General features: G+C 57.7%; 1 protein-coding gene across 2 annotated transcripts; it reads right to left on the bottom strand.

The window, feature by feature from the left end:
- Positions 1 to 3,327: 3,327 nt before the first annotated feature.
- Positions 3,328 to 15,665, bottom strand: GPAT4 (glycerol-3-phosphate acyltransferase 4). Of its 2 annotated transcripts, XM_034762031.1 has the most exons (13): positions 15,519 to 15,665; positions 11,751 to 12,624; positions 8,729 to 8,798; positions 8,158 to 8,455; positions 7,612 to 7,686; positions 6,932 to 7,021; positions 6,732 to 6,825; positions 6,039 to 6,154; positions 5,656 to 5,711; positions 5,243 to 5,328; positions 4,682 to 4,810; positions 4,516 to 4,595; positions 3,328 to 3,701 (listed from the first exon to the last, which is right to left on the bottom strand). In XM_034762031.1, exons 2-13 carry the CDS (start codon positions 11,913 to 11,915, stop codon positions 3,593 to 3,595), a joined length of 1,368 nt encoding a protein of 455 aa, XP_034617922.1. In that variant the 5' UTR covers positions 11,916 to 12,624; positions 15,519 to 15,665; the 3' UTR covers positions 3,328 to 3,592. The 2 variants fall into 2 exon arrangements, with proteins under 2 accessions (XP_034617922.1, XP_034617923.1); XM_034762032.1 differs by lacking the exons at positions 11,751 to 12,624; positions 15,519 to 15,665 and having other exon boundaries at positions 8,158 to 8,330; positions 8,729 to 8,804.
- Between the last annotated feature and the right edge of the window lie 2,369 nt (positions 15,666 to 18,034).

The following is an 18,034-nucleotide window of genomic DNA, read 5'->3' as shown; positions in this document are numbered from 1 at the left end:
GGAACAAGCCCACAGTGAGAAGGTGGCTTATTATCTTGAGTTAGAGGAAGAAATTAAAAACTTAACGGGAGGTAAAAATATTCACTTCTTTGGTTTTGTTCTTGGGGCGCATGGCAAGTGGAGTGAAGGTAATAATGATTTGTTACAATTATTGGGAATGGACAGAAGTAAAAATTTTAAGGAGAGTATATGTAGACTTGTTTTATATTCCACTATTGGTATGATGGCTATATTCAGTGACAGGTAAAGATCCCGGAGTTTCCATTCCATGTATCTTGCCAAAACTAAATTTTAGCTATTTTGGTTTCCATGCTCTAAATTTTCAAATTTTTAATATTGTTTTGAACATTAACATGTTTAGTGTTATTTAATATCTGTCCTTCAATAGAATGGTTTTAACTATATAATAAATACTTATTAATGGATGAAATTCCAATTTAAATTATTAGTTTATTTTTTTTTAACTACTGGATGTGGATGCGGACTGGCCGCGTATAGTAACCAGGAAAGGGCAGGTAGTCACGCCTGTACATAAATTGGGGGGTGGGGTCCCAAGGGTCAGTTAGGGGCAGGGGTCCCAGGAGGGGGTAATCAGAGGCCAAGGAGCAGCGGTGCTTAGATAGGGGGTGGGACCCTGGGGGGCAGTTAGGGGCAGGGGTCCCAGGAGGAGGTGATCAGGGGACAGGGAGCAGGGGGGGTTGGATGGGTTGGGGTTTCTGTGGGGGGCAGTTGGAGGGAGTGGATGGTGGCAGGGTGGGGCTACCCTCCCTGCCCGTGGTGTGTCCTATTTTTTGTATGTTAAAATATGGTATCCCTACCCTTCCCCATGCAGCTCTCCATTCACAGCAGGCTGCAGCATGAGGTCTCAGCTACCTCATTCTCTCCCCCTCTTTCCTGTTGATAGTGGCCAAGGGAATGCTGAGAAATTTAGTTCTTTCCCTGCTCCAGGGCTGGCTCTATAGGCAGGGAGCTAACCGAGGAACTACAGCTCCCAGGGGCCCCTGTTGGTTCTCAGCTCCCATGCTGGATCCCTGCCGCCCCTGCAAATGGGTTGCCCCAAGCACGTGCTTACTTTGCTGGTGCCTAGAGCCGCCCCTGTCCTGTGCATACACAGGCCTTGAAGTGTTTCAAAACACAGTGCAATGCAGCTGGAACTAGGCTACTGCTGGGGCTAAAGCCTCTCTGCCTTGTTGTAGGGCCATGCAACATGACGAGAGTGGAGGGTGGCAGGAGGGATCCCCCAGAGAGAGCCTAGACCCTGGCATGGGGGGCAGAGACTCCCCGTGGAGTGACTCCCACGGGCTGTTCCTTCCCCCGGGTTACAGGGGCCCAGTGGAGCAGCGCTGGAGCCCCTTGCCTGGGTTAAGCAGGCATGTTGGGGTGTGCAGTGCCCACGGCAGGGGTGCTGGAGCACAGCCCACTCATCTCCAGGGGAAAGGCCTGGGTGTGGAGGGGTCAGGCCACAGACGCTGTGTGGGAGGCTGGCTGGAGCAGAGCTTGGGGGAGGCATCCAGCACAGCAAGGACTCACGGTGGGGCTCCAGGCCTCAGTACTTGGTGGTATTGCTACAGGGGAGTGGCAGCGGCCCAGCACTGGGGCAGAGGGAACAAGGAGCCAGGTCCTCCAGCCCCCGTGTGGGAGGCACAATAAACCAGCTCAAGCCCCAGAGGGAGGAGAATGGGGCTGTGGCCAACCTCCATCCAGGACCCACTGCAGCTGGGCCAGGGAGATCCAGAGAGCTGGGGGCTTGAGCATAACACACAGAGGCAGCAGTGAATTTAGGACTAACATGGGCCTGGGCCCAGGCTCACAGCACAAAGGGAGAACAGTCCCTGCAAGGCTGAGGCCTAGGGGGTGCTCAGAGCCAGAGACGGCACCAAGCACTCCTGGTGGGCAGGTGGGAATGGCTCCAAGGTTCCTAAGGGACTAAGCCCATGGCTCTGGGGATGCACAAGCCTGCCAGGCCCACTCCTAGGCTGCACTGCCAGCCTTCCCCAGGCCACCCGTGAGCTGATCCCGTGAGCACCCACTGGCCCACTGCAGCTGAATCAGCACTTCTGGAACTTCTGGACACCTAACTTCCAATTCATAATCGCCAGCAGCCTCATCCCATCAGGGAACATATTCAGAGCACATGGCTGAGGAATTAGCCACAGAAATCCATCCAGTCCCCCGATTAGGCAGCAGAGCCAGGGTAGAGGGGGGCTGGCTGCCCAGTGGCCAGGGAGAGCAGCCCATCACTTTTCACCTTCATTCCAAATCCAGCTACTCTCCCGTTCCCTGGCTGCTGCTCTCCAATCCATGCCTGGCCCAGCCTTCCCTGATTCCCTCCCCGTTAAGTCAGGCGATAGCCCCCCTGCAGTCAGGAAAGCAGGAGCCAGTGCTAGACTTTGCACTCACTGTAGCTTGGAGGATGCACAGCACAGAGCCAAGGAGAAAGGGCTGCAGCAGGACGGCTCAAGGCCTGGGCAGCTATGCCCACAGCACTCTGTCAGACAGCGATTGGGGGGCGGGTGGTTCCAGAGAATGCCAGAGGCAAATGCACACGCTGCACTCAGCCCCTACCAGCCTGCACCGGGGGGCTCTGGAGTCTGAACTCTCCTCTCACCCTAGAGGTGGTCCTGCCATGCACAGGCTTTCCTTGTGGTGCTGTGGGCTGTGAAATGGCTGATGCCCTCTACCCCAGAGTTGGTTGTATGTGTGGGGCTAAAAGAAGGGAGTGCAGGGTGCAACCCTGGGGTTGGAAATCACTAGGGACACAGGAGACTGGCAATAATTTGACATTACACAAGCAGCCTGTGTGCCAAAGGTTGTGCTCATGAGCTTTCAGCTTCATGTGTGTCTGCGCAGAACTCCCCTCCCCACAAGGCCTGATGCTGACACAGGGCCAAGCGTCACCAGCAGGGCCCTCTTGCCACAGCATCTTTCCTCCCTGCACCACATGGTCCCCACCCCACCATCCAGGGAAGAAGCTGGGGTGGGGGGTGCGCACATATCGGTATAGCAGCTCTGAGTGCAGGTGGGTCCTTCTATCCCCTGGCTTCCCCCAGAGAGGTTAGAGCGTGGGAGGCTGACACATCCAGGGCCACAGGGTATTGCTGCACTGGGGGAGGGAATCCCTACGCCGCAGCCGTGGCACAGGGCAATGCAACGTGCCCAAGCTGCACAGCTCTGAGGTGCCATTCAGAAGTCAGGCCTACAAAGTCCCTTCGTGCTGTTGAGGCATCTGTTGCAGCAGGGACCCCTCTCCTGGCTGCTGGCAGCAGCCTCGCACTGACCCACTCGCACCCCCAACCCCTCCCACTGGACCCCGCAGACCACGGCACAGCTGTCAATGTTCCATTTAATGCTGGCCCTGCAACGGGCTGAGCTGTAACAGTAACAAGAAGGCAGCTTTGCCAGCAGCCACTCAGGGCCTGCAGGCTCCAGGCAGCGAAGTGTCTCTGGGGCAGAGCCAGAGGATGGAGGAGTGGGCTGAGCAGGTCTGGAGCAGCCTGAGGCCCAGGGTACAACATGGCTCCAGAGGGTCCCGGGGCAGCACTGGAGGCAGAGCGCTCCGGATGGGCCCGGGGACAGCGTGCAGGCAGAGAGCTCAGGAGCGGCTCCGGTCCTCATGGTTGCCAACGATGGTCTTGCTGTAGAGTTTCTGCTGCTCCTCCTTGAACGTGTCCTTCACTTTCTCCCTCTTCAGGCCCCCGTCCCTGGGGAGAGTCGGGCGATCAGACAGGCCGTGGGGGAGGACTGCCCCTGGACTCACAGTACCTTTCCCCAAGCCCTATTGGTGCTGGGGCTGCCCAGACCAGCTCTCATACGCCTGGGGTGGGAACACTGTCCTCATTTTCCAGTGACTCGCTGAGCCAGGGCCAGAACTCAGGAGTCCCAGGCTCCTGGCCGTGCTCAATCACCAGACCCCCGGGCAGCAGAGGGACCATTGGCTACGATACAGGAGCCTGGCTGCTGGACTTTCATTCTCAGAAGCCCCAGTGATCGGGAAAGGACACCCACCTGGCTTGCTCTTCCAGGACAGCACCCAGGGGAGAGGCTGTGCAGAGCAGGGTGTCCCACCGCAAGCTGCCATCCACGAGTAAGGCCCACACGGCATGAGCAAGAGGCAGCTGAAGGCTCCAGAGGGCACTGCCGGGGCGTGCTCAGCACATACTTCTCTACAGCATGGATCCGAGGCCTACACACCTCCAGGCAGGGCTCTGTGCATTGCTCCCAGCACCCCCGACAGCTCTGTCTTACCAGGATCCCCCAGAAAACTCCACCCTGCCCCGGCACGGTTCAGTGGGTCTTTGTGTGCCTCACCCCACCACTCTGCCTATGCGCACACACTGCAGCTAGGAGTCGCTGCCTGCCTCACAAGCATCGCCCCCTTGAACCAGGCAGCCAGAAGGCTTGCTCTGGCAGTTGGGCCTCCCCCTCCTGTGGGCTGCAGCCTGGGAGCAGAGCAAGCCAGGCACCTCTGAGGCCTTGGACCCAGCACTGGGAGGGGAAGTTCTGGTTCTGACTCACCACAGCAGATCCACAAGGCCTCCCTGCCTGGCAATTGCTGACTTCACCCGATTGGCAAACTGGACAGCATCCTCTTCAGGCTGCAGGAGAGCAGAGCTGTTTGTACGAGCAAGGAACCCGACCCTCGGCAGCTCCCCCACAGGCCTGGCATAGCCCCCTCACTCACCTGCCTGGTCATGGGGGGCAGGTACCAGACGCTGCAGACGATGGCCCAGCTGGTCATCATCCTCAGCAGGTAGGTCACCATTCCGTACTTGCTGCTGTTCCAAAAGGCATCTCCGAACTGCGGATCATACTGCAGAGGGTGAGAGCGCCCAAGGGACTGAGACCCATAGCAGGGCTGGCCGAGGCATCGCCCTGGGCAAGGCCTCAGTCTCAGGCTCCCCAGCCTACAAGCATGGCCAGTTCTTGGCTTCCCCACCCCCACAGGACAGGCTCATGAGATGAGTCCCAGAGATTCAGGACCATCTCCCTACTGCCCACAGCTCAAAGCTGAGAACAGCCCCTCACGAAAACTGGGGCTGCACAGCTTTGGGGCCCTGGTGAGGGAAGCTGGGCCTATGCCCCTCCAGTTCCCCGCACTGCCCCTGGAAGGGCCTTGTTCTATAGCACCCCTGCCCCCACCCTCCATAAGCAGCCCTAGCGGGATGGGCTCATTGCAGCCAACCTCCCAGAGCCTGGGCTGGAGAGACACTGCTGTCTGCCCCAGGCACGGAGCCGCTCGCACCTTGATGGCTACTGGGTAGACTGTGGCTCCAATTTCAAAGCTTCCCTTCTTGAACATCATCACAGACGTGTTGTTGATGCAGGTGCCTGTGAAGAGACGAGTGCAGCTGCCTCAGCCTGCCCCAGTGAGCACATGCGGGAGTCCTGTCTGGGAAGGCGAGGATTGTGCCCCAGGGCTCCTCAAGGGCCAGCCCCATGGGGTCCCCCCACCACGGCAGTCAGTGCCCAGCGCTGTCGCGGGCTCACGCAGCTCAGCCCCAACCTGAGGGACAGCCTCAGAGCTCTGGCAACACAGAGGATGCAGCCCCCCCTTGCCTTGCCCCAAAGGAGAGGGGATGACACTCATGCTGGCATCAGCCATACGGTGTCCTTCACAACCTGCCATGGGTCGGTGTGGCCTGGCCTGCAGCTCACCTTCCGGGAAGATGAGGATGGGCAGTTTGCTCTTGTCCTGGACGTGCTCTGTCAGCCTGCAGGGAAGAGAGAGTCACTGACGGGCACGGCTCTCTGGCTCTGCACCCAGCAGCCCCGAACTTACAGTGCGCACCAATTAACCTTCAGTCAGGGTACACTAGTTGGATGCATGTAATGTCCCTGGGACGGGACAGGTCCCAGGCTCCCAGGAACCACCTGGGACAACCAGCACCCTGACAGGAAGCAGGTTCCTCCTCCACTGGAGCCCAACAGTCCTGGCTCCCCCTCCCCAGCCACGCCTGTGTGGAGTTCAGGAGAACGCACTGTCTCCAGCAGGCCCTCCCTTCCCCTGCCTGGGAGGAAGCTATTGCCTGCTATCCTACCTTTTGGCCACGAGGTGGCGATCTTTGACTTCAGAGCGTTCAAACCAGACATGGGGACACGCCTTCACCACGGCCCTCTGGATCACACCCATGAGCCCCCCGTGGATCTGACCCACCTGAGCCAGAGGAAGACACAGGTTACAGCCTTTGCCTCAGTCTGCAGGAGTCTCCAGGCAGCTCCTAGCCTCACACAGACAGATTTCCATCCCAGCAGAGTGCTGGAGGGACAGCCCTGCCCCTCCCAGGTGGCTGTTAGGGGAAGGTCACACCTGAGGGGGGGTCTGGGAGGAGCCCAGATCCCCATCATACACTTTGTGCTCAGGGCAGCCAGGCTGGGACTGGGACCTGCCCTTTCCACAGCCAGCAAAGCCCATGTGCTGGGGCCTCTGGAAGTCCTGCGTCCCCGCACCAAAGGAGCACTGGCCTCTGTAACCGGGGCGCCCAGAGGCTGCTGAACCACTGCTGGGAATCAACCAGATGTGAGAGGGGCTGAGTACACAGGCAGTGCTGGGCATCCAGGTCCGGGGCCCCAGACAAGCCCATTCCGGTCCACGTGCTTTGCAAACTCACTAAGCCTCAGAACCCCCAGGCAGGAAAGCATCGGCTCCATCGTACAGCAGCACAGTGATCTGCCCAGGCCAAAGCTGGGCTCCGAGCTCAGCCCTCCCTGGGGACGGAGGGAGTGGCCCTTACCATAGCGTAGTAACCATCGCTGGCCAGGATGATCACGTCAATGGGGGAGGTGTGATTAGCCACGCAGATGCCTCCATTTTGGGGTCTGTTTTCCCTAAATATAACACAAAACCAAGATGGGGTGACAAGGGCAGCGGGAGCCCGGCCTGATCCAGGGAAGAGCATGGCAAAGCAGGCCGGGAGCCAGTGTTGCCCCTTACTGGTCATGGTAGGTGATGATGGCGGTGAGGGCACGCACGCAGATCCGGTAACACATCAGGTGAACGTGCTTGCTCAGGAACTCCTTCCACCTGCAGGGTCAGAGCAGAGATTGTTACCCAAGACTGCCCCACAAGCCACCCACACTGGAGTGCCGTACCCTGAGCCAGGAGCTGCCGCAAGGGCCACGTGGTGAGCTGGGCTGGGGGAGCTTGGGGACACAGAGTGGGGGAGTGACAAGGCTGACCTGACTGTGTACCCCCCGTAAGAGGGACCAACAACTCCCCCTCCCCTCATGCAGCATGCGAAGGGCAGAGGTGTTTGTAACTGTACTAACTCAGCCCAACTGGGACACCATGCAGGCTGGCTCCCATCCCATCCATCCGTCTAGCCCAACCCCTTTCCAAGCTAGTCACAAGCCGAGACAGAAACCCATGACCTGAGAGTGACACTTTGCTCATCTGAGCTGGGCTTTGTAAAGTTCAGGGCTGTGAGGTTTGCCACAGGAGCGCCGTAGTGGCATAGATCCTGCTGTGTCCGCCCCCCAGGGATGCAGGTGCCAGTCACCTTGGCCCCTTGCCCACAGACATACATCTCAACAGTGGCTGGGATGTCGAGGGGGAGACTCCCCTTCCTGCCCCCCCATCCATACTCCTCCATGTTCAGTGAAGGCCCAACTCACCTTCCATTGGGCAAATATCCCACCACTGTGGTGCCAACCACCAACAAGCTGATGCCTGTGAAGGCCAGGGCAATCCTGCAGGAGGGAGAGGGATGTTACAGGCTGGTGAACAAATAACATGCAGCCTCGTGGGCGTGAAGCCCTGCTCCTGTCTGCCAGGCAGCAGCCTCTCAATGGATCCTGCTGCAGGGTGGGTGTCTCTCTGTGTCCTTGTGCTGCCAGGAGGAGCAGGCACCTCTGGCTCCCCTGGGCCAGTTGGGATTGCTGCAGAGAGGATGGGCCCATGGGAATGTGTATGGCCATCTTGGGAACTCCCACCCCAGCTCACGCTACCCAGGCTCCCCGCCACTGCTCTAACCGCCAGACCACACACTTCTCCCAGGGCCAAAGACAGAGGCAGGAGCCTCAAGTCCCAGCTCCTGGCTCTAACCATCATCCCCGGCCCCTCTCTTGTTGTGGGCAAGACGACTGGAAGCAGACAATGCGCCAGCCAGCGCAGTGGCGGGTTGCCTAGCAGGGAGGCTGTTGCCAGGGGCGGCTCCTCACCTGAGTGGCAGCAGGAAGCAGTACCGGATGAGCACACCCAGCCCCCACAGCACAGTGAGGCGCAGGCTGATGTACTGGAAGTTGTAGTTGGTCCGGCTAAGCAAGTTCCAAGACTCCAGCTCCTCAGCTGAGAACCGCTTGGTCACCTCGTCGTCCATGATGGTCTCGATGCCCTTGCGGCAGAAGTAGAAGATGTCAGAGAGCTCGAACTCAGGTGTGTCCAGGGCTTTGCTGCTGCCACTCCGGCGGATCTCTTTGATCTCCTCCTCCAGGGACGTGGGCTCCTTTGCAATGATACCTGCAACACGGGCCAGGTGCTCCAGTGATGGCAGCCTGACAGGCCCGCCCCCTGGCTGCAGTTGGGGCAGCCCCAGGCCCACCCTCCCTCCCTCCCTCCCCCTGCCTGTAGGCAGGGCCAGCCCCGGGCCCTGTCCTAGACATGGGACACCCACGGACCAGATGTGCCCCACTTATCTCCCTTGCCCAGAGATGAGGCAGTCCCATGGCAGGGACTTCCCACATGCACACACAGACACGGAGCTGCTGATGGGAGGGGACGGCAGGCTCTCACCATTTACATAGGGCTTGTACAGTGGGTGGTTCTTCTCCTTGGCGCCACGCTCTATCCTCAGCGTCGCCCACTGAAAAGAGACACAAGGTAAGCAGGACTTCCACCCCCACTCCCCCTAAGAACCCTCATCTTCTGGGGCTTCTTCCCCTCCGAGTCCCTGGCTGTGCAGACAGAGGATTCCAGGAGCTCGAAGAGGGGTTCTTAGCACAGCACTGACATTAGAATGGGGATTGGGCCGGGAAAATCCACTAGCCCACACTAGCAACCAGCCAGGACAGCTGTCTGTTGCGGGACCTGGCTGCTAATGAGGATGGTGCATGGCCTGGAGCTGGGGGAGACTGTTGTGCAGGCATCTGCATTCAGTTCTGGGCACCGTGTTACCTGAGAGATACTGACAGAGCAGAGGGACTTCAGAGAAGAGCAACACCTATCCTGGGGCAGGGGGAGGGCATTATGGAATACCTCTCCCCAGCCCCAGAGCACGCTCTGCTGCTTTCAGGCAGTCCCATGGCACTCTGCTGCTCCCTCACTGGGTGCCATTGGCTGGACTCCATACGGACCCTGACCACTTGTTCTTGCTCCTTGGCAGAGAGGGCTCCAGCATAAGGTGAGCAGGTGACTAACCCAGCACTATTTTCCGATTCTCATTTCCTCCCTCCTGGAATCAGAGGCTGCATTTCAAGGTTGCTGATGGAACCAGCAGGCCAATAGTGTGCGGGGCTGGGACCCCTCCCTCCTCCCACTTGGCTAACAGCTGCTCCTACTTCTCTGTGCACCATTGCTCACAAACAGCAGCGCTGAGCAGCCCCCAGGCAGCTATCTGGCAGCAACAGCCAGAATCAATGCCCAGATCACCCTTATTCACAGAAATCTCCCCCCTCAGCTGCTCCCCAAGGGCACCAGATAAACACACGGGTTGGATTTCCAGCTGGTCAGCCTGCCCTCCACAGAACCTTTGCGATAGCTAAGCTGGGAAGGGTTAGATTTTTCTCTAAATGTCTATTTCACCATACACATGCAAACCACAGAAAAAATAATTCCATCAATAACAATCAAAATTTATAGCTAAGCAAAGGAAAAAAGGCTGCTTGAGAACCTATCGGAGTTTGACTTACAGAGATTTACTTTGTAAACTCTGACGTGTGATATTGACAAATTTGTGTTTGAACCATTATAAAGCTTTGACTTTCTGAATCTCAATGTCTAGTGTCATTCTATAACGGTCTGCACCCTCCCTCCCAATTTCCCACAACAGTGGGAAATTAAATGGATAAAAATAAAAAATGCTTAAAAATAAACATCGCTATCACTTGTCAAAATAAGAACAATTAAAACCAGAATTCTATCACACCCGCCTTCTCAATATGGGCCTGGAAAACAAACTGTGAAGGAGAACAAAATGTGCACACCTACTCCAGCCCCATCTCTCCCAGCAGTGGCACTGCAGGGAGCAGGGCAGGAACACTGGCTGCCGGGACCTCCCAGCCCCAGTCTCTCCCAGCAGGAACACTGGCTGTGGGGAGGAAGTACTGGGATAATGGCAGGAATTGGTGCCCTGGAAGCCTTTGGAGAGGTTCCTGTCTGACGTCAGTCCCTGTTACCAAGGTTTTGGGGGAAAGGGCCCTTGCAGAGTTCTGCTCATGCCTGCTGAGTTGGCAGCACTGAGCCAGCCCTATGCCCGGAAAGGCTGGCTGAGAGCATGTCCTAGGGCAGTCTCCAATCCCCAATAGCTAAATCCTGGCCATGTCCCATGCTTTGCCAGGGGTCAGAGGAAACACTGCCTCTTGGGCTAGGAGTCTCCCCTGAAACCTCCCACACAGCTGGCTAGGTACATCATGGAGCCCCACCACTGCCAGAGGCGAGAACAGGAGTGGATGGAGCTGGACAGACCAACAGTCTGACTTGGGAGAATGACCTAGCTGTCGTTAGAGCTTGCAGAGCTGATCATGCTGGCCAGTCCTGAGACCCATCACCCCAGGCAGCACCCTCCTTCCTATTATAGACACCGATGGCTGGGCATGAGCATTGTCACCCTGCGCTCCGGTTCCCTGCATGGAACTTCACTACTGAGAGTAGAGGACACAGCATCACGCTCCTGCAGCCTTGGCCTCCTCCAGCCCCACCTCCTGGGAGCTCAGCAGAGTCCTGGGCCTGCATGGTCCCTGTCTCGGGGGAGGCCCCAGTTCTAAGGCAGCCCAGGAGATCAGACTGCCAAGGGCAGGCAGGAACAGACTGGAAAATTCCACTTGGCTTCTCTGAGCCAAGAAGCGCAGGTCCAGAGAGGGCTTCTGGAAACAGCACCACCCAGCCTGCTCCACATTGGCCCTACAGCTGGCAGCAGGCCCTGCTGCCAGGCATGTTTCCTTGGGTTGATGGGCAGATGACAGCACAGAACACATTGACCTCAAGGGGCAGAGTGTGTGGGCCAGGGACCCTGCAGGGCAGAGAGCCCAGCTGACACCCAGCTTCCTTCACCCAAACTTGTGGTAAAGAAGAGATGCTGTTTCTGCTGCCCCAGATGACCAGCTGTCCCCATCCCCAGGAACGAGGTGCCTGCTCCTCACCCCACCCCCAGGCCCTGCTCCCCTTGGTCTCCTCCCACCACTGGGCTGTTCTTGAGAGGTGCTGAAATCTGCCCTTGTTTGTGTCTGCCATGTGTGAGACTCAGGCCTTCTCTCTCCAAGGGGCTCTGCTGCAGGCAGCCAGTGACAATACAGACTCTGCAGCACTTGTTTACAAGGCCTGTGTCCTCAGCATGGGGGCCCTTTGGAATGACCTACAAGCACAGATCTATGGAGCTGAGATGCCTGAGCCACTCCAAGGACCCCCCTGGAGGTTTCTAGCACCAACACTTGCATCACCAACAGCCCAGCTCTCTCAGCAACTCATACCACCACCATCCAGGGACAGGGACACCCTCTACTCAAAGGCACGTGCCTCTGGCGGGGATCTCCCCCAGGCACATGGACAGTGGTCAGGGCACCCGAGCTCCTGCACAGTACATCCCGGAAGCATGACTCACCCGGAAAATCTTTAAGAGTGTTTTCATGTAAATCCTGCGGATGCCAAAGGAGACCCCAAAAATGGCTGGCACAATGATGAAAACCAGAAGCAGTGTGAAGAGGACGGTCAGGGAGATTCCCAGCAGGTTAACAACCAGGCTGTTAAAGGGGAGCAGGAGGAACATAATGGAGGGTCCGGGCAAGGCCAACGCCCTGCGACCCTGGGGCCAGGAGAGAAGGGCTGTCCACAGCGATCAGCCAGTCCTCCTGCTACTCAGCAACAGTCCCATGCAGGCTCCGAGTCCCCAGCTGGTCACAGACTCCATTCCAAAGTTCACATCCTTTTCTAGCAGCCCGCGGGAGGAGGAATACGAGGGAACCAGGCGAGAGGACAGTCAAGTGAGACTGAGCAGCTTGGGCTCTGGGGCTCAGAGCAGCTGGAACATGGAGGGTGAGTTCTTAGAGGGTCTGCGAGTGGCACTGTAACAAGGCAGCTGTGTGAACGGGGATTCCCCCTGGGGCCCACCAAACAAGTCTTGTTGCAGAGTGACTCCTGCGTGGCCAGGCAGAGGAATTCCCTTTGGCTTGTTGAGAGAACGAAAGGTCTCCTCACAGCGGTGAGGTGGGGTCCATCCCTGATCCCGCATTGGGGGAGCGCTGAAAAAATCAGTATTTCTAGGAGCCTGCCGCGTGCGGAGCTACTGTCTTTGCCACCAGGACGCAGGCACTAGTTCGGAGCCTCTCCCACTGCCTGTAACAAGTGTTGTTCCAGAGACCTCTGGCATCCACCCACGCTGGAGTCCTTGCGGAAAGGGACGGTGCCTCTGCCCCTGTGAGGGCCCCCGAGCTGTGAGCTGCCTTCTTGGCAAGAGAGCCCCTCACATGCCACCAGTGCTAGGGGAGGAAAGAAAAACCAGAGTCAGGCAAATCAGGTAGCGAGACGTCAACGCACAGTGGGTCTCCTGAGGCCTAGGAGCAGTGAGCGCTGGATCTGAGAGGGCAGAGATCAGGCTGAGGACACGCTGCTCACAGTGCAGGGTTCTGGAGTCAGTAGGATCTGATTCCTCAGCTCCTGCCTCACACCGGTACAGCGTAAAGAGCTGGGAAGTGGGCTTGCTACCCTCCTGGTCCCTGCATTTTCAGCCCAGGTCTGCAATTCAGATCAGAGCAGGAGCCTTCTGTACCTTGCCCTGGCTCACAGAGGTACTGCATAAGGCTGGTGAGTCTCCAGAGCAGGAGAGGAGCAAATGGAGCGAGGGACCCCCACCCTACTGATATGGATATCACCACTCAGCACCTCTATCCTGAGGGATCCCCGAGCACTTTACTAGCTACACCCAGAAACATTTCTTCCACCACTGAACACAGCCTCTCTGAGGTGGGGCTTGGCAGCTGTTTGACACATGGCAGCACTACAATGGAGTTTAGGACAGGAAGTGAAGTAATCCTGCAGCGAGAATTAAAGGAGGCTAAATATGATTATCCAAATTGGAACTTGCCAGGCCACTGTGACTAAAACCAAGGTCAGCGTCTCAGCGTTATCTCTCATCTGAGAGATGGCACCTCCAGGTGCACAGCATCCTTTGCATCATGCTGGGCCACAGCTCAATTCCCACTCCGTGGAGCGTGTCTCTCGCTGGATCACCGGGGTGGGGTGAGGGGGCAGTTCCCATCAACCAACTGCCCTGGCCTGACCCTCTGATACACAGTGACAAGCAATAGGTGGGGGCACAAAGCCCAGCTCTGCAGGACAGCCCTCCCTCCCCCTTTCAGACAACCCTCTAGCCCCCCCCTTGGCTCCCCTGATACTTCCCATAGCACATTGGAGTCTCTGGCTGCTGGCTCAGCACCACTGTATTGGGCACTGCTAAGAGCATCCTCAGTGCTGCATGGAATACACGCACCAGTAAACCCTGCTCCCCAAAGAAGACACCTAACTCCCCAGAATGTCAGCCCCCTCATGCACCAAACCCAGGAATCCCACATGGCAAACTAACCAGTCAGCCCAGCCAGCCTACCCACCACCACCCTGACTCACCCGAAGGTGCTTGGGTGGAGAAGAGAAAGAATTATAGGACTTAATTAGCACATTCCTTCCATGTAACACCCTGTCCTGGCCTAATGGCCCAGTTCAAGACATGCTCAGGCAATGGCCAGCAGCACCAGGCATAATGTGAGGCAGCCCTGTTCAGCTTTGCTCACAAGCTTCAGCCACAGAAGTCTCCAGACAGGGTGGTGACACTGTCACTGGGATCTCTAGTTGGTGTCACCCTCACGCTCTCCCTGTGGAACTCAACTGCTGCATCCGAAGAAGTGGGCTGTAGTCCACGAAAGCTTATGCGCTAATAAATTTGTTAGTCTCTAAGGTGCCACAAGTACTCCTGTTCTTCTTTTTGCGGATACAGACTAACATGGCTGCTACTCTGAAAACTGCTGGAATGATTGTCTCAGAGGCCCTCTGCGGGGCCAATCCTGTGGGGATCTCATGCTGAAACCCACAGAGTGCAGGCTTCTGTCCACCACCACCAGCAGGGTTGGATGAGGAACTTTTACCCCAACAACCAGATGTTCATAGTATAATGTTGTACAAACTACAATTACTCCTCACAAGCCCCTGGGAACCAGTCAGGGAAGCAGCATTCTGCCCATTTTACTCATAAGCAATAGCAGCACGAAGAAAAGGGACCAGCCCAAGGTCACTCTGCAAGTAAGTGAAAAGCATGCTGGAGAAAATGGATTGAGATAAGACAGGTAACAGCTTCCTCTGAATAACACACAATGTAACAGCCAAATGACATGAAGAGTCCCTGCCCAAGGGCATCAGCCTGGTTTCAAGGTCTCGGCAGCAGTTCCAATGCCGGTGTCTGTTTTGCAGAATGGGATGCGGGACTGGATGGCCTTATCTGGCAGCATGGAATTGGTGACACCTGGTAATACCGAGCTAGATGGCCCCATTGATCTGATCCTGCATAGTGTGTGTGTGTGGTGGGGAGAAATGACCCCGCTGGTCTGATCCAATGCAGCAGACACAGGGCTAGGTGAGCCTACTGGTTCCACCCAGCACAGTAGTGGAGGAAGAGGGGAAACCAGGCTAAATGGGCCCTCTGATGTGAACCACCCCAATATTTTTCCGCTCAGAGCTTGGGGTTGTGCAGAACGCTGAGTGTCTGGGGGTGGGTTGCCAGGGAAGGGAGGAAGGGCGTGTCGCAGGGACTGTCACTGTCCCCCTCTGGAGTCAGGGGGCCTGGGGACGGGGAGGGGATGGCACAGAACGGCCCATCGCTGGAGATTGCCCAGGCCAGCGGGTGCGGACCACTGCGACCAGGGAATCCTCCCGCAGCGGGGGCTGCGGCCCATTTCCACCTCTGGGGAACAGAGGATTGGGGGACTCGCCAATTTCTGAGGGGGGGGCACTGAGCGGACGATCCCATCTCAGGGGACGGCAGTGGGGAGAGGAAACTGCGCGGACAGTCCCATCACACAGGACAGCAGGAGGGAATAAAGGGGGGGGGCGCTGCGCGGACGGTCCCATCTCAGGGGACGGTAGGGGGGAGAGGGAACTTCGCGGACGGTCCCATCTCACAGGACAACAGGGGGATAAAGGGGGCGCTGCGCGCACTCAGTGCAGGCCAGGGGCGGGGGGATAACGGTTTTCCATCGCCGCCCCGGTGGGGCTGGCACTTCCCGGCCGCGCGGGGCTCTCTCCGGGGCTCGGCGGCAGGGAGCTCCCAGGGATCGGGGATGGGGGGGCATATGAAGCCAGGCCGAACCGGGCCAGTGTCACTCACCTGCCACCGCTGCCGCCGGGCTCCAGCTCCGCCCCCACCACGTACCGCGCGTGTGCACGCCCTCGGTTACGTATTACGTCAGCGCGCAGCTCGCGGGGCCGCGCACGGCGACGAGTCAGCGCTCTGCGTGCAGCCTTGGCGTCAGGGGCTGCGCGGGGCGGGCCGTGGAACTGGGTGCTGCTGTGAGGGAGCGGAGCGGGGCCGCCTCAGCCTCGTCACGCCTGTCGCATGGCCGCGACGTGGTGACGTATTCAGAGAAGCCGGCGGAACAGCGCCCCTCGGCCTGTCGCGCGGGAGCGGCTCGTTGTAGTGACGCCTCCGGCCCAGCAGAGGACGCAGGGCGGCCGTGCGGCACCGCCTCCTTCTGGCAAAGGGACACTCCGGGGGGCAGGACGCCTGGGTTCCGCACCGGCCACCACCCCTGAGGCTCCTGTCCAGCATCCGGAGGGCCTAGGGTGACCAGATGTCCCGATTTTATAGGGACAGTCCCGATTTTTGTGTCGTTTTCTTATATAGGCTCCTATTACCCCCCACCCCCTGTGCTGATTTTTCACACTTGCTGTCTGGTCACCCTAGGAGGGCCCGTCCCGGAGGCCGCTGCACATTGCCAGGGCCCTGGGCTGGGAGGGTCAGTCTCGGGGAGCAGCACCCGGGGTGGGGTCACCCCGGGGGGGGGGGGGGGGACTAGCTGCCCCCTCGCCCGGCTGAGAGCAGCACAGGGGCTAGGAGCCAAGGCTTGTGCAGGGGGCAGGTGCTGACAGCTCCCAGGAGCCTTTGCAACTGGTAATCACCCAGCATGCAGCACGCCAGGGAGGGGTCACGGGCTCGTGGCCACCCCCCTAAGCAGGACGACCCAAGTGACCTCTGGGTGTTTCAGACTCCCTCCCCTGCCCGGCTGGGAACCGCTCACGCTGGCTGTTTCTCAGGCCAGAGCAAGGTCCCTTCCTTTGGTAGCTACAATCCTGGGCAATCCAGTCCCACCTCCCACCCAGCCAAGCAAACTCCATTCAGAGGGACGGCAATGTTACGAACTACGTCTGCAGCCTTTCTCTTTATCAAGTGCATTGAGAGGGGTGCAGTACAAGTCCTGAGTCCTAGGCTCCAGTTCTGTTACTGAGGCACCGCCAGACCTACTGCAAACCATCTCCCTTCCACATACCTCAGTTTCTTCCTCTGGCCTATAAAAGCGCTGATGGGGTGGGCGAGTGACGAGGTTTAATGACACCTCGTTGAGACTAAGGGGGCAATTGTTAGTTATATAACATGGCCTAGGGCCCATAAAAAAACCCTGAGCCCCAGTCCAGGACCCACCCCTGGCAGGGGAGAAGCTGTTTATGATGAGAGGAGAACATTGCTGCTCTTTGCACCTCCTAGCTAGGGTTAAGGCTGGGTTGGTTCAGGGCTTTTAAGGGTATTAGGCCTAATTCGATAGCCACACACCATCTGAACACTTTGGCTTCGCTGACCTGCGAATTGCAAGTCACACAGCCAAGCCTCACTTGTCTATTTGTGATAATGGTCAAGGACTTACAGCCAGAGGTGCTTTAATTTACTTACCAAGCTACCAGTGAAGTCAGGTTTCCCCACTGAGCAGGGGGCACAGGAGTAATGGGGGAGAGGGGTGCCGGTTTGGCTGCAGTCATGGCAGATCTGTGGCTCTTCCTAGGGCTTGTCCACTCTACTCAGTTTTGTTAACAAAACTTATGTCGACACCCAAAAGTCAAAAAGCCAAAGGGTGTTCACACTTGCTCCCTCTGTCAACAGATCATGTCCACACTGGGGACACCATCATGGACAGGGTGAGAAATGCACTGCGGGTATGTATCCCACAGTGCAGTGTTGTGGGAATGAAGAGCTGAGCGCTGCCCATCTTGGGATTCTCTCCGAGTCCTCCCACAGCCCCCTCAGCTGCCGAGAGCAGCATCATGAGTAGCTCTGTGAGCTCTCGGTGCTGAGGAATGGCAGCCCAATGATTTGCTCTTTCTTTGCTCCTCAAACGGGAGCAGCACACAGATACTTCCTGGAGCTTTGAAAAGGGAGAGGTGCCTGCCTGCAGGGCAGCAGAAATCGCAACACTGAGCAGCGCAATCAGGGCAGGCATTGTGGGATACTGGCGGAAGCAGTTGTCAATAAAACAATCAGCAGCATCTACGCTGGCTTTTTATCAACAATAAAGGGAGGGGAAAAGACAAAAGTCTCTCGTAGGGGTGGAAGTTTCTCGTCGCCAAAACTGGGTGTTTTTCACGACAAAAGTCCCATTGTAGCTTGTACGCTCTCGCTGTTTTGTAACCAAAAGGCAGTTTTTGGTGACAAAACATGCCAGTATAGACAAGCCCCTAGCCCCACTGACCACCCCTCCCAACTGGAAGGGCCTGGATCAACCTAATCTTGCTCAGCTCCTCCTAGTGGCACAGGGAGCTCTGGTAGCTGTTGAGAGGAATGGGGGCTGCCCACCCTAGGGGCAATGAGGGCCAAGGCTGCTTGTTCTATAACAGATCTGTGATGCTCTGCTTTCC

The sequence above is a fragment of the Trachemys scripta genome, chromosome 2, assembly GCF_013100865.1.
Source record: "Trachemys scripta elegans isolate TJP31775 chromosome 2, CAS_Tse_1.0, whole genome shotgun sequence".
Taxonomy (NCBI): domain Eukaryota; kingdom Metazoa; phylum Chordata; order Testudines; family Emydidae; genus Trachemys; species Trachemys scripta.
Note: the sequence above shows the minus strand (reverse complement) of the source record. Positions and strands in the feature narration are given on the sequence as shown.

Bases quoted from the DNA above. Each gene is read 5' to 3' on its own strand.
- GPAT4 (XM_034762031.1), bottom strand. From the start codon at position 11,915: ATGTTCCTCCTGCTCCCCTTTAACAGCCTGGTTGTTAACCTGCTGGGA. The intron at 8,456-8,728 runs GTGAGAGCCTGC...CCCGTGTTGCAG, and splicing joins GTACAAGCCCTATGTAAATG to GTATCATTGCAAAGGAGCCC. The intron at 6,826-6,931 runs GTAAGGGGCAAC...TGTTATATTTAG, and splicing joins ATCATCACCTACCATGACCA to GGAAAACAGACCCCAAAATG.